The sequence below is a fragment of the Carcharhinus amblyrhynchos genome, unplaced genomic scaffold, assembly GCF_965287045.1.
Source record: "Carcharhinus amblyrhynchos unplaced genomic scaffold, sCarAmb.v2.hapA scaffold_610, whole genome shotgun sequence".
In the NCBI taxonomy this organism is placed as follows: Eukaryota; Metazoa; Chordata; class Chondrichthyes; order Carcharhiniformes; family Carcharhinidae; genus Carcharhinus; species Carcharhinus amblyrhynchos.
The window spans coordinates 48,751-62,934 of record NW_027650350.1 but is presented as its reverse complement, the minus strand read 5'-3'; the positions used below and the strand labels follow the sequence as shown (position 1 = coordinate 62,934).

The following is a 14,184-nucleotide window of genomic DNA, read 5'->3' as shown; positions in this document are numbered from 1 at the left end:
TCTTAAATAAGGGGATCAAAATTGTACACGTACTCTAGGTGTGGCCTCACCAGTACCTTGTACAATTGCAACATGATCTCCCTGCTTTTATATTCCATCCCTCTCACAATAAAGACCATCATTCCTTCTGCTTTCTTGATTACCTACTGCACCTGCAAACTGATTTTTTGTGATTCATGCACAAGGACCCCCAGGTCCTTCTGCACAGTAGCATGTTGTAATTTTTCACCGTTTAAATAATATTCTATTTTACTATTATTCCTCCCAAAGTGGGTAACCTCACACTTACCAACGTTATACTCCATCTGCCAGATCCTTGCCCACTCACTTAGCCTATCCAAATCTCTCTGCAGACTTTTTGTGTCTTCCATGCAATTTGTTTTCCCACTCATCTTTGTGTCATCTGCAAACTTTGTTACCCTACACTCAGTTCCCTCCTCCAGATTGTCTCTGTATATGGTAAATAGTTGCGACTCCAGCACCGATCCCTGCGGCATGCCACTAGTCACTGATTGCCAAACGGAAAAGCACCCATTTATTCCGACTCTGCTTTCTGTTAGATAGCCAATCCTCAATCCATCCTAACACTTTACCCCCAATTCCGTGTACCTTTATCTTTTGTGAGGCACCTTATCGAATGCCTTCTGGAAATCACAAACACCACATCCACCGGTTCCCCTCTGTCAACCACACTCGTTATATCCTCATAAAATTTTAGTAAATTAGTTAAACATGACTTTCCCTTCATGAATCCATGCTGCGTCTGCTTGATTGAACCATTCTTTTACAGGTGTCCTGCTATTTCTTCCTTAATGATAAATTTCAGCATTTTCCCAACTACGGATGTTAAGCTAACCGGCCTGTAGTTACCTGCCTTTTGTCTACATCCTTTTTCAAAACAGTGGCATTACGTTAGCTGTTTTCCAATCAGCTGGCACCTCCCCAGAGTCCAGTAAATTTTGATAAATTACAACTAATACATTTGCTATTACTTCTGCCATTTCTTTTAGTACCCTGGGATGCATTCCATCAGGACCAGGGAACTTGTCTGCCTTTAGTCCCATTAGCCTACCCAGCACTACCTCTTTAGTAGGAGTGATCGTTTTAAGGTCCTCACCCTCTACAGTCCCATGACCATCAGTTATCAGTATGCTATTTGTGTCCTCCACTGTGAAGACCGACACAAAAAACTTGTTTAAGGCCTCGGCCATTTCCTCGTTTCCCATTATTAAATCCCCCATCTCCTAAGGGACCAACGTTTACTTTAGCCACTCTTTTCCGTTTTATATATTTGTAAAACCTTTTACTATCAGTTTTTATATTTTGTGCTAGTTTACTTTCATAATCTTTCTTTCCTTTCTTTATTGTTTTCTTAGTAGTTTTTTGTTGATTTTTAAAGTTTTCCCAATCTTCTAGTTCCCCACTAATTTTGGCCATTTTGTATGTATTGGTTTTTAATTTGATACTCTCCTTTATTTCCTTAGTTATCCACGGCTGGTTATTGACGGTCTCTCTCTATCACTCTCTCTATGGACATAGTGACCAGTTTCCCTCTCCCTTTCTGGATAAATGTGTGCCCCCTCACTCTTGAACCTTTTACAAGTGGTGTGGAGATGACGGTGTTGGACTGGGGTGTAAGAAGTCTCACAATACCAGATTAAAGTCCAACAGGTTTATTTGATAGCACAAGCTTTCGGAGCGCCTCTTTCATCAGATGAGCGGAGAGTTGGGATTGCAAACATGGCATATATAGACACAGACTCAATTGCAAGATAATGGTTGGAATGCAAGTCTTTACAAGTACAGACAATGTGAGTGGAGAGAGGTTTAAGCACGCGTTCGAGATGTGAATTGTCTCAAGCCAGGACAGTTAAAAGGATTTTGCAAGCCCAGGCCAAATGGTCGGGTTCACGGGTAATGTGACATGAACTCAAGATCCTGGTTGAGGCCATCCTCGTGTGCAGAACTTGTCTATCAGGTTCTGTTCGGCGATTCTGTGTTGTAGTGTGTCTTGAAAACTGCCTTGGAGAACACTGACCCGAAGATTGGAGGCTGAATTCACTTGACTGCTGAAGTGTTTCCCATCAGGAAGGGAACACTCCTGGTGATGTCGAGCAGTGTCCATTCATCTATGTCGTAGCGTCTGCATGGTCTCCCCAATGTACCATGCCTCAGAACATTCTTTCCTGCAGCATATGAGGTAGACAATGTTGGCCGAATCACGAGTATGTACCTTGTACCTGTGTATGGTGTTCTCACGTGAGATGACGGCATCTGTGTCAATGATCTGGCACATCTTGCAGAGGTTGCTATGGCAGGGTTGTGTGGTGTTGTGGTCAGTGTTTTCCTGAAGGCTGGGTAGTTTGCTGCATACAATAGTCTGTTTGAACTTGCGCAGTTGTTTGAAGGCAAATATGGGGGTGTGGGAATAACCTTGGTGAGATGTTCGTCTTCATCGATGACATATTGAAGGCTCTGAAGAAGATAGCTTCTCTGCTCCGTGGAAGTACTGGAGGATGAAGGGGACTGTGTTGGCCATGTCCTGTGTTTGCCTTCTGAAGAGGTTGGTGCGTTTTTTGCTGTGGCATGTTGGAACCGTCGAGCGGTGAGTCAAGTGCCATATCCTGTTCTTAAGAAGGCGTCTTTCAGTGTCTGTAGGTGTCTGTTGCATTCCTCCTCATCTGAGCAGATCCTGTGTATACGGAGGGCTTGTCCATAGGGAACGGCTTCTTTAACATGTTTAGGGTGGAAGCTGGAGAATGGAGCATCGTGAGGTTACCCGTGGGTTTGCGTTACAGTGAGGTGCTGAAATGACTGTCCGTGATGGAGATGCGTGTGTCCAAGAAAGCAACCGATTCTGGAGAGTAGTCTATGGTGGGTCTGATGGTGGGATGGAACTTGTTGATGTCATCATGCAGTTGTTTCAGTGAGTCCCAAAGAAGGTTCTGTGCACTGAAGAGGTCTTGTTTGAACTTGTGCATAAAGACGTTGTCATATTGAGGTGCAGATTTGGTCCCCATGGTTGTTTCATGTGTCTGGACGAAGGTGAAGACGTTGTGGTCCAGGATGAAGCAAATGAATTGTAGAATTGCATCTAGAGATTGGCAGTTGTCAGCGTTGAGTACTGAGGCAGTTGCAGCAATGCCGTCATCGTGGGGGATGCTGGTGTAGAGTGTTGAAACGTCCATTGTGACAGAGTGTTCCTGGTTTGACTGCTCCATCAGTGCTGAGTTTCTGTAAGAAGTCTGCAATGTCACGACAGAAGCTGGAGGGAGTTCCTTGTACAATGGGTTTCGGGATGCCCTCAACATAACCAGAGAGGTTTTCTCACAGGGTCCCATTGCCAGATCATTGACACATGTTAGCCCAGAAAGCCACATTGTCTGTCTCTGTAAAGACTTGATTACCTGTTAAGACTCGCTTTCCAACCATTATCTTGTAATTGAGCCTGTGTCTATATTTGCCCTCTTTGTGAACCCGACTCTCCACTCACCTGATGAAGGAGCACCACTCTGAAAGCTTGTGCTACCAAATAAACCTGTTGGACTTTAACCAGGTGTTGTGAGACTTCTTACTGTGCCCACCCCAGGCCATCGCCAACATCTCCACATCATGTTTAGAAGAATGAGAGGGGATCTTAAAGAAACTTAAAATTCTAACAGGGTTAGACAGGGTAGATTCAGAAAGAACGTTCCCAATGGTGGGGGAGTCCAGAACTAGGGGTCATAGTTTGAGGATAAGGGGTAAACCTTTTAGAACTGAAGTGAGGAGAAATTTCTTCACCCAGAGGGTGGGAAATGTGTGGAATTCACTCCCACAGAAAGTAGCTGAGGCCAAAACATTGTCTGATTTCAAGAAGAAATTAGATATAGCTCTAGGGGTTGAAGAGATCAAAGGACATGGGAGGAAGGGGGTTCAAGATACTGAATTTGATAATCAGTGATGATCAATATAAAATGGCGGAGCAGGATCGAAAGCCAAATGGTTTACTCCTGCTTCTAGTTTCTATGTTTCTAATACAAGAGATTCAAAGGAGAGGTGAAAAAGCAAATGATAAAAGCAAAGAGGGAGTAAGAAAAGTTGACAGCTAACATAGAAGGGAGTTCCAAAGCCTTCTACAGGATATAAATAGTAAAATGGTGGTAAAGGGGGAAATGATGACGATTAAGGATCAAAAAAGGAACTTGTGCATAAAGGAAAGGGGCATAGCTGGGTTAGAACAAAGAACAAAACAGCGCGGGAAACAGGCCCTTTGACCCAACGAGCCCACACTGCCATTTTAAAATTGAGTGCCCCCCTCTACCCATGACCTTTGTCTACGCCTATTGGGGAAGATTGAGGGAAGACTAATTTAGGGACAATTTGTTACACCAATCAGCCTAAGACCACATTTTTGGGATGTGGGAGGAAACCGGAGCACCTGGAGAAAACCCACGCAATCACGAAGTGAATGTGCAAACTCCCGCAGACACCGACCCAAATCCATGTATCTGCACAGCAAACAGTGATAGTCATTGAGCTGTCATGTTGCCCGTCAGATGGTCCAGCTTAAGTGTACACTAACGACGTGAAGCACTAGGCAACTCTCGAAGCAACATCCAAGAGCAGCCCTTGCACGACCCACTGCGTGTATGCCCCTTGTTGGTCAACAAGGCGGATCGAATCACCTGTGAAGTAAAAGAAAAGACATCGATAAACATGCAAAACTTAGACAGAGATTTACGGAATCCCCAGAAGCGCAGAAATAAAGCAAGTGAGCCATGAAATACGTTGGAAGGTCCATAGGAATCAATTGATTCCCAGGGATGTCCCAAAGCTCTTGATTTTTATTTAGAAAAGTCTCCTGTATCCCTCCATCTGTAGTCCACTCATGTGCCTGTCCAAGTAAGCCTTAAACAACCCTAGTGTGCCTGCCTCCACCACCCTACTTGACGATGCATTCCAGGCCCCCACCACCCTCTGTGTGAAAAACCTCCCTCTAACATCCGAGTTATACCTTATCCTCCCTCACGCTAAGCCCGTGGCCCCTCGTAATTATTGTACCCAACCTAGATTATTAAAGTAATTTTTAAAATTCTTTTGTTGAATGTGGATCTTGCTGGCGAGCCCAGCATTTATTGCCCATTCATAACTGCCTTTAAGCTGGTGATGAATTGCATTCTTGAACCACTGCAGTCCCTGAGGTAGATACACTCATAGTGCTGAGAGGGAGAGGGTTCCAGGATTTTGACCCAGTGACAATGAAGGAATGGTGAAATATTTCCAAGTCAGGTTGGTAAGTGGCTTGAAGAAGAACTTCCAGGTATGGTGTTAGCTGCTTTTGTCCTTCTAGCTGGTAGTAGTTGTGGATTTGGGAGGTGCTATCTAAGGAGACTTGGTGAGTTGCTACAAGAAGAAATTTGATATAGATCTAGGGGCTTAAGGAATCAAGGGATATGGAGGGAATGCAGGATCAAGTATTGACTTTGATGATCAGCCATAATCAGCAGGCTCCAAGGGCTGAATGGCCTACGCCTACTTCTATTTTCTACGCACCTTGTAACTGGTGTATAATGCTGTTATTGTGCAGGTTTGGTGAGCTGAAGGGGTCTGTTCCTGTGCTGTACTGTTCTTTGTTCTTGTTTACACTTGTTCAAGGGAGTTAATATTTATGTCTGGTTGAAGTTGTACTTATCCAGGCAAGTGGAGAATACTCTGTCATACTCCTGGCTTGTGTCTGTGGATGGTGGAAAGACTTTTGTGAGTCAGGAAGCGAGTCACTTGCCACAGGATTCTTAGTCCCTTACCTGCTCTTATAGCCATAGTATTTAGATAGCTAGTTTACATGTCTTTACCAAGGAAGAAGATGCTACCCAGGTCAAGGCGAAAGAGTAGGTTTTTCAGAAGGAGGTGGCATTGAATCGGCTGTCTGTACTTAAAATAGCTCAGGTACCAGGGCCAGATGTTATGCAACCACAGACACTGAAGGAATTGAGAGTGGAAATTGCAGAGACACTGGCCATAATATTTCAGTTCTTCAGACCCGGAGTGGTGCCAGAGGACAGGAGAACGCAAACGAAATACCCTTGTTCAAAAAAGGATGGAGTCACAAGCCCAGCATCTACAGGTCAATCAGTTTAACTTCAGTGATGGGGAAGCATTTTAGAAACAATAATTAGGGACAAGGTTAATAATCAAGAAATGGCGGAGGTGATAGTGGATGCCTTGGTGGTTATTTTCCAAACGTCGCTGGATTCCGGGAAGTGCCGGAAGACTGGAAAGCGGCTAATGTTATGCCGTTGTTTAAGAAGGGTGCCAGGCAAAAGGCAGGGAATTATAGGCCGGTTAGTTTAACGTCTGTTGTAGGTAAAATGTTAGAATCCGTCATCAAGGAGGAAATAGCGAGGCATCTTGAGGGGAATTGCTTGATAGAGCAGACGCAGCACGGTTTCGTTAAGGGGAAGTCGTGTCTGACAAATTTATTGGAGTTCTATGAGGATGTGTCTAGGGCGGTGGATAGAGGAGAGCCGGTGGATGTGGTCTTTCTTGATTTTCAGAAGGCGTTTGACAAGGTACCTCACAAGAGGTTATTGCAGAAGGTAAGGGGGCATGAAGTTGGGGGTAGGGTGTTAGCGTGGATAGAGGATTGGTTGTCAAATAGGAGGCAGAGAGTGGGGGTTAATGGGTGCTATTCGGATTGGCGGTTGGTGACTAGTGGAGTGCCCCAGGGGTCGGTGCTGGGGCCTCAGCTATTTACCATTTATATAGATGATCTGGAGGAGGGAACCGAGTGTATGGTATCGAAATTTGCTGATGACACCAAGATTGGTAGAACGGCAAATTGCGCGGAGGGTGTGGAGAGTCTGCAGAAGGATCTAGATAGGCTGGGCGAATGGGCCAGGAAATGGCAAATGGAATTTAATGTTGGCAAGTGCGAGGTGGTCCACTTTGGTAGGAATAATGGTAGGAAGGACTATTACTTACATGGCGAAAAACTGCAGCAGGCGACGGTGCAGAGGGACCTCGGGGTCCTTGTGCATGAGTCGCAAAAACCCAGCCTGCAGGTGCAGCAGGTGGTCAGGAAGGCTAATGGGATGCTGGCCTTCATAGCGAGGGGGATTGAATATAAAAGTAGGGAGGTCTTGCTGCGGCTGTATAGGGCATTGGTGAGGTCGCAGCTGGAGTACTGTGTGCAGTTTTGGTCGCCGTACTTACGCAAGGATATTTTGGCCTTGGAGGGAGTGCAGAGGAGGTTTACTAGGCTGATACTGGAGTTGAGGGGGTTGAGCTCTGAGGAGAGGCTGAATAAGCTAGGCTTGTACTCGTTAGAGTTTAGAAGAATGAGATCTCATTGAGACATATAAGATGATGAATGGGATGGATAGGATAGAGGTGGAGAGACTCTTCCCACTCAGAAAGGACAGTAGGACATGGGGGCACAGCCTCAAGATAAAGGGGGGGCGGTTTAGAACGGAGTTGAGGAGGAACTTCTTCACTCAAAGGATGGTGAATCTCTGGAATTCTCTGCCCGTTGAAGTGGTGGAGGCTGCCTCGCTAAATATTTTTAAGATGCGGGTTGATGGGTTTTTGATAAGCGAGGGGATTAAGGGTTATGGGGAGAGGGCGGGAATGTGGAACTGAGACACGGCAGATCAGCCATGATCTTATTGAATGGCGGGGCAGGCTCGAAGGGCTAGATGGCCTACTCCTGCTCCTATTTCTTATGTTCTTATGTTCTAATTCCAATTTAATTGAGGAAATGCAGCATAAATTTCTTAAGGAAAATCCTATGTTTAACTAATCTTCCATAGTTTTTTGAAGAAGTAAAGAGAGTATTGATGAGGGTAATGCAGTTGATATGTACATGAAGTTTTAGAAGGTATTTGATACAACAGACTTTTTGAGTAAACTTATATCTCGTGGAATAAAAGGGAGAATAGCAATCTGGACACAAAATTGGCTGAATAAAAGGAAATAGTTAATGGATGTTTTTTGGACTGGAGGAATTTGAAGTGGAATTCCCCAGGGATCAATTTTGGGACCATATTAACGACCTAGATCTTGATGTATATGGCACTATTTCAAATTTAGTGGATGACAGGAAACTTGGAAGCATTGTGAACTGTGAAGAGAGCAGTGTAAAATTCAAAAGGACATAATCAAGTTGGTGGAGTGGCAGATAGGCGGCAGATTAAGTTCAGTGTGAAGAAATTGGAAATATATTTTGGTAGAACATGGATAGACAATATAAACTAAAGGGTACAATTCTAAAGTGGGTGCAGGAACAGAAACTCCTGGGCATGTCTGTGCATAAATAATTTTGGATGGCAAGGCAGGTTGAGAGAGTGGTTAACAAAGCATTCAGTATCCAAGACTTTATTAGTCAGGTGTTAGGGACAAGAACAAGGAGGTTATGTTGAACTTGTATCAGAAACTTAGCTGGAGTAGTGTGTCCAGTTGTGGATGCCAAACTTTACGAAGGATGTGAAGGCATTAAAGAGTGTAAGAAAGATTCACAAGAATGGTTCCAGAGATTAGGAACTTCAGTTAGGTGGATGAATTGGAGAAATTAGGACTGTTCACCTTAGAGAACAGGCTAAGAAGAGATTTGAAAGAGGTATTGAAAAATCATGAGACCTGGACAAAATAGCGAGGGAGAAAATTTGTGAAAGGGTCGAGAATAAGAGAGCATAGATTTAAAGTAATTGATCAAGGAAGTAAAAAGCTGGACGTGAGAAAAAACTTCACTCAGGCGAGTGGTTAGATCTGGAATGCATTCCCTGAGAGTGCCATATTCCCTGAGAGTGTGATGGAGGCAGGTTCAATCGAGACTTTCAAAAGGGAATTACTGTTACCTGAAAAGGGAGGAAGTGTCATTCCCACACCTTCTCCCTGTACATAAGAACATAAGAAATAGGAGCAGGAGTAGGCCATCTAGCCCTTCGAGCCTGCCCCGCCATTCACTAAGATCATGGCTGATCTGAAGCGGATCAGTTCCACTTTCCCGCTTTCTCCCCATAACCCTTAATTCCCCTGTCTATCAGAAATCTATCTAAACATATTCAACGAGGTAGCCTCCACCACTTCAATGGGTAGAGAATTCCAGAGATTCACCACCCTCTGAGAGAAGAAGTTCCTCCTCAACTCTGTTCTAAACTGCACCCCACCCCCCACCTTATTTTGAGGCTGCGCCCTCTAGTTCTGGTTTCCTTTCTAAGTGGAAAGTATCTCTCTACCTCTACCCTATCTAACCCCTTCATTATCTTGTAAGTCTCTATAAGATCCCCCTCAGCCTTCTAAACTCTAATGAATACAGGCCCTGTCTATTTAATCTCTCCTCATAAGATAACCCCCTTATCTCCGGTATCAGCCTGGTGAACCTTCTCTGTACTCCCTCCAAGGCCAATATATCCTTTCGCAAATAAGGGGACCAAAACTGCACACAGTACTCCAGTTGCGGCCTCACCAGTGCCTTGTACAGTTGCTGCAAGACCTCCCCGCTTTTATATTCTATCGCCCTCACGATAAAGGCCAACATTCCATTCGCCTTCTTGATCACCTGCTGCGCCTGCAGACTTGCACAAGGACCCCCAGATCCTTCTGCACCGTAGCATGCTGCAACTTTTCACCATTTAAATAATATTCCATTCTACTATTATTTCTTCCAAAGTGGATAACCTCACATTTGCTAACGTTATACTCCATCTGCCAGGTCCTCGCCCACTCACTCAGCCTATCCAGATCTCTCTGCAGACTTTCCGTGTCCCCCACGCAATTCACTTTGGCACTTTTCCACTCATCTTCGTGTCATCAGCAAATTTTGTTACTCTACACTCAGTCCCCTCCTCCAGATCATCTATGTATATGGTAAACAGTTGAGGCCCCAGCACTGATCCCTGCGGCACTCCGCTAGTCACTGACCAGTCACCAACTGCCAACCAGAAAAGCACCCATTTATTCCAACTCTCTGCTTCCTGTTAGATAGCTAATCCTCAATCCATGCTAACACTTTACCCCTAACTCTGTGTACCCTAACCCTCTGCAGCAACCGTTTGTGAGGCAACTTATCGAACGCCTTCTGGAAATCTAAAAACACCACATCCACCGGTTCCCCTCTGTCTACCGCACTAGTCACATCCTCATAGAAATCCAGTAAATTCATCAAACGCGACTTTCCCTTCATGAATCCATGCTGCGTCTGCTTGATCGAAATGTTCTTTTCTAGGTGTCCCGCTATTTCTTCCTTAATGATGGATTCTAGCATTTTCCCAACTACAGACATTAAGCTAACCGGCCTGTAGTTACCCGTCTTTTGTCTGCTACCTTTTTTAAACAGCGGCGTAACAGTAGCTGTTTTCCAATCTGCCGGCACTTCCCCAGAGTCCAGTGAATTTTGATAAATAACTACCAAAGCATCTGCTATTACTTCTGCCATTTCTTTCAGAACCCTGGGATTCATTCCATCCGGTCCCAGGAGCTTGTCTACCGTTAGTCTACCAAGCACTACCTCTCTAGTAACAATAATTGTATTAAGGACCTCATCTCCTACCAACCCTCTATCTTTAATATTCGGTGAGCTATTTGTGTCCTCCTCTGTGAAGACCGGCACAAAAAACTTATTTAACGTCTCAGCCATTTCCTTATTTCCCACCGTTAAATCCCCCCTCTTGTCCTCCAAGAGTCCAACATTCACCCTAGCTAGTCTCTTCTTTATATATTTGTAAAAACTTTTACTATCATTTTTTATATTTAGAGCTAGTTTAGTTTCATACTCTATCTTTCCTTTCTTTATCACTTTCTTAGTCATTCTTTGTTGTTTTTTAAATCTTCCCCAATCTTCTAATTCCCCACTATTTTTAGCCACTCTGTACGCATCGGTTTTTAATTTAATACTCTATTTCCTTCGATATCTACGGCTGGTTATCCCTTTTCTTACAGTCCTTCTTTTATCACCGGAATATATTTTTGCTGAGTACCGAAAAAGATCTCCTTAAAAATCCTCCACTGTTCCTCAGCTGTCCTACCAACCAATCTGCGCCCCCAATCTACATTTGCCAATTCCATCCTTATCTTACCATATTCCCCTCTGTTCAAGCAGAGGACACTGGTTTGGGACCCTAGTTTCTCACTCCCCATCTGTATCAGAAATCCTGCACAAAGTAATGTGCTTATTCAGAGAACCAGTGAAGACATAATGGGCTGAATGGCCTCATTCTGCTCTAGAACAATTCTGAGATTCTGTCACTAAGTCCTTGCAAGGTGGAAGTCTAGATGGAATAGAGGAACAATCTTGGGGGTTCAAATACACCCATTTCTAAGTGTTGCTAGGCTATGAAAAGAAAAACAGACAGTGGGATTTATTTGAGGGATAGAATTGAAAAGTAGGCACGTTATAGATCATAGAAGAGCATAGAATCATACAGTGCGGAAAGAGGCCCCTCAGCTCATTGTGTCTGCACCAACCACAATCCCAGCGAGACCCTACCCCCATATCCCTACATATTTTACCTGCTAATCCCTCTAACCTACTCATCTCACGACACTAAGGGACAATTTTTAGCATGGCCAATCAACCTAACCCGCAAATCTTTGGACTGTGGGAGGAAACTGGAGCACCTGGAGGAAACCCACACAGACACGAGAAGAATGTGCAAACTCCACATAGTGACCCAAGCCAGGAATCAAACCCAGTTCCCTGGAGCTGTGAAGCAGCAGTTATGCTTAAACCTTGGTTACACAACACACAGCAAGCAGTTATGGTTGCCACAAAGGTTTTGGAGAGTTGCAGTGAAGAATTACAAGGCTAATAACAGAAATGTGTGTTTACATCTCAGGAAAGGATTAACAGGCCGGGTATCCTCAACTGAAAAAGAAAGCAATAAGGTGACCCAAAAGGTCTTTAAAATTATTAACTTTTATAGAATGAAGGCAAGAGAATGTTTCGTCTTGTGGGGAAGAGCATGAAAGAGACCACCAATATAAGACAGTCACCAAGGAATTCAATATGGAAATCGGAAGAAACTTCTCCACCCAAAGATGATAAAACTGTGGAACTTGCTACCATAATGGTTGAAGTGAATAGTAGATACATTTAGGAGGAAGCTAAACAGGCAGAAGGGCAGAGATGGTTAAACACTGGCATGAATTGCTTGGGCTGAATGTCTCTCTGTGCTGGCGGTGGGGGGGCGGGGCGGGAACTGTGTTTTGTGGATGATGAAACGGATCAATTTCTAGGGTGTGGGGGGAGTCTTTATCACAGGCAGAGACATACATACATACATGTGGTTTATGGACGAAAAGGGATTGGTTTAGATTAGTGGGTCATTGTTTTTTTTAACTGGTCGGTGCAACATCGTGGGCCGAAGGGCCTGTTCTGCGCTGTAATGTTCTATGTTCTATAATGTTCCTGATGTTGCAGTTCAATTTCTGATGTTCTCCCCTTTGCCCAATTTCTCTCACCTGAATTACATTTGTCACTCTAGTTCTCGGCTGTCGTTTCATCATCACTGATGCTGATGAGTATGTTTATAAATACCTGGAAGCAAATGCTGCAGAATTCCCCAGTGAGACTCTGAACTCATTCCGTCAGAAAGCCCAAGAAAGGAAGACACAAATAGTCCAGGAGTCACTGAAAACCCAACTGAAGGATATGGAGCAGAAAGCTTAGTAAGTGCTCCTTTCATTCCAGTTTTGATTTCCTCCTGCAGGCTCTGAAATATTTACCCCAGCACCTGCAACACCTCAACTAGAAATCAGCTCTGCCAAGTTAATGACAGCTTGATTCTGATCTCATTTAATTCCCGTATGTATAACAAGTCAGTTCAATCAACAGACCCCCAGGCTACTGTGGGTGGAAAGCCCAAGTTAGATCTTTCACTCTGCTTCAGGTTGTTGGCAGCCAGTTTATGATGGCATAGTGGTTAGCAAGGCTGCCTGACAGTGCCAGAAACCCAGGTTCAATTCCAGCTTGGGTCACTGTGCAGACTGCATGTTCTCCCCATGTCTGCATGGGTTTTCTCCCAAAGTCCAAAAGATGTGTTGGTTATGTTGTAATTTTAAACTCTCTCGTTTTCAACCAGTTTGCTTACTCCAATGTTTTACCCTGGTGTCCTTATTTGCAAGATGGAAAAAGGACAAACACAAGTAAAGGTTCAAGTTTATTAACAATAACAGTACTAACCCTTAAATTACACACATAAAACAAGAGGATACCCCAAAATCAGATGTACTACCTGCAAAGATGGTTTGGTTAAAACTGCAGGCTCGATTCTGAGTCCCTCTGGTCTGGCATCACGAAGGTGAGTCTCGATGACAGCTTCTTCCTTCTCTGGTCACTCTTCCGAATGGTCAAGGGTCGCCTCCTTCATCGAGTCTTTGCTGCTGGTGTCTGAAAACGTGTTCCTTTATCCCCTGCCTGTTTGCCTTTCCAGAAACTTCTCTGGCTTCCGGCCAATGAGGTCCCAGGAGGGGGTTCCAATATCCAGTGGGTTTATTGATGTCTGTAAAAAGTCTAACACCAGGTTTTAGTCCAACCGATTTATTTGATAGTAAACTCACAAGCTTTCAGGTTAGCCCCTTCGTCAGGTGAATGGAGAGTTCTGGCCTCAGACAGAGCATGTATTACTTACGGGGCGAAAAACCGCAGCAGGCGACGGTGCAGAGGGACCTCGGGGTCCTTGTGCATGAGTCGCAAAAACCCAGCTTGCAGGTGCAGCAGGTGGTCAGGAAGGCGAATGGGATGCTGGCCTTCATAGCGAGGGGGATTGAATATAAAAGTAGGGAGGTCTTGCTGCAGCTGTATAGGGCATTGGTGAGGCCGCAGCTGGAGTACTGTGTGCAGTTTTGGGTGCCGCACCTGCGCAAAGAAATTTTGGCCTTGGAGGGAGTGCAGAGGAGGTTTACTAGGCTGATACCGGAGTTGAGGGGGTTGAGCTATGAGGAGAGGCTGAATAAACTGGGCTTGTACTCATTAGAGTTTAGAAGAATGAGGGGAGATCTCATTGAGACGTATAAGATGATGAATGGGATGGATAGGATAGAGGTGGAGAGACTCTTCCCGCTCAAAAAAGACAGTAGGACTAGGGGACACAGCCTCAAGATAAAGGTGGGGTGGTTTAGAACGGAGTTGAGGAGGAACTTCTTCACTCAAAGGGTGGTGAATCTCTGGAATTCTCTGCCCGTTGAAGTGGTGGAGGCTGCCTCGCT

General features: G+C 44.6%; 1 protein-coding gene across 1 annotated transcript in view; it reads left to right on the top strand.

Annotated features, from left to right (window-relative positions):
* The window catches only part of efhc1 (EF-hand domain (C-terminal) containing 1), a gene marked incomplete at its 5' end in the record, with an annotated part of 44,090 nt that overhangs the window by 27,783 nt on the left and 2,123 nt on the right, over positions 1-14,184 (top strand). The window contains one exon of the mRNA XM_080184206.1: positions 12,462-12,645. Within this exon, the coding sequence (XP_080040332.1) occupies positions 12,462-12,645 (184 nt within the window). The remainder of the gene's footprint in view (positions 1-12,461; positions 12,646-14,184) is intronic.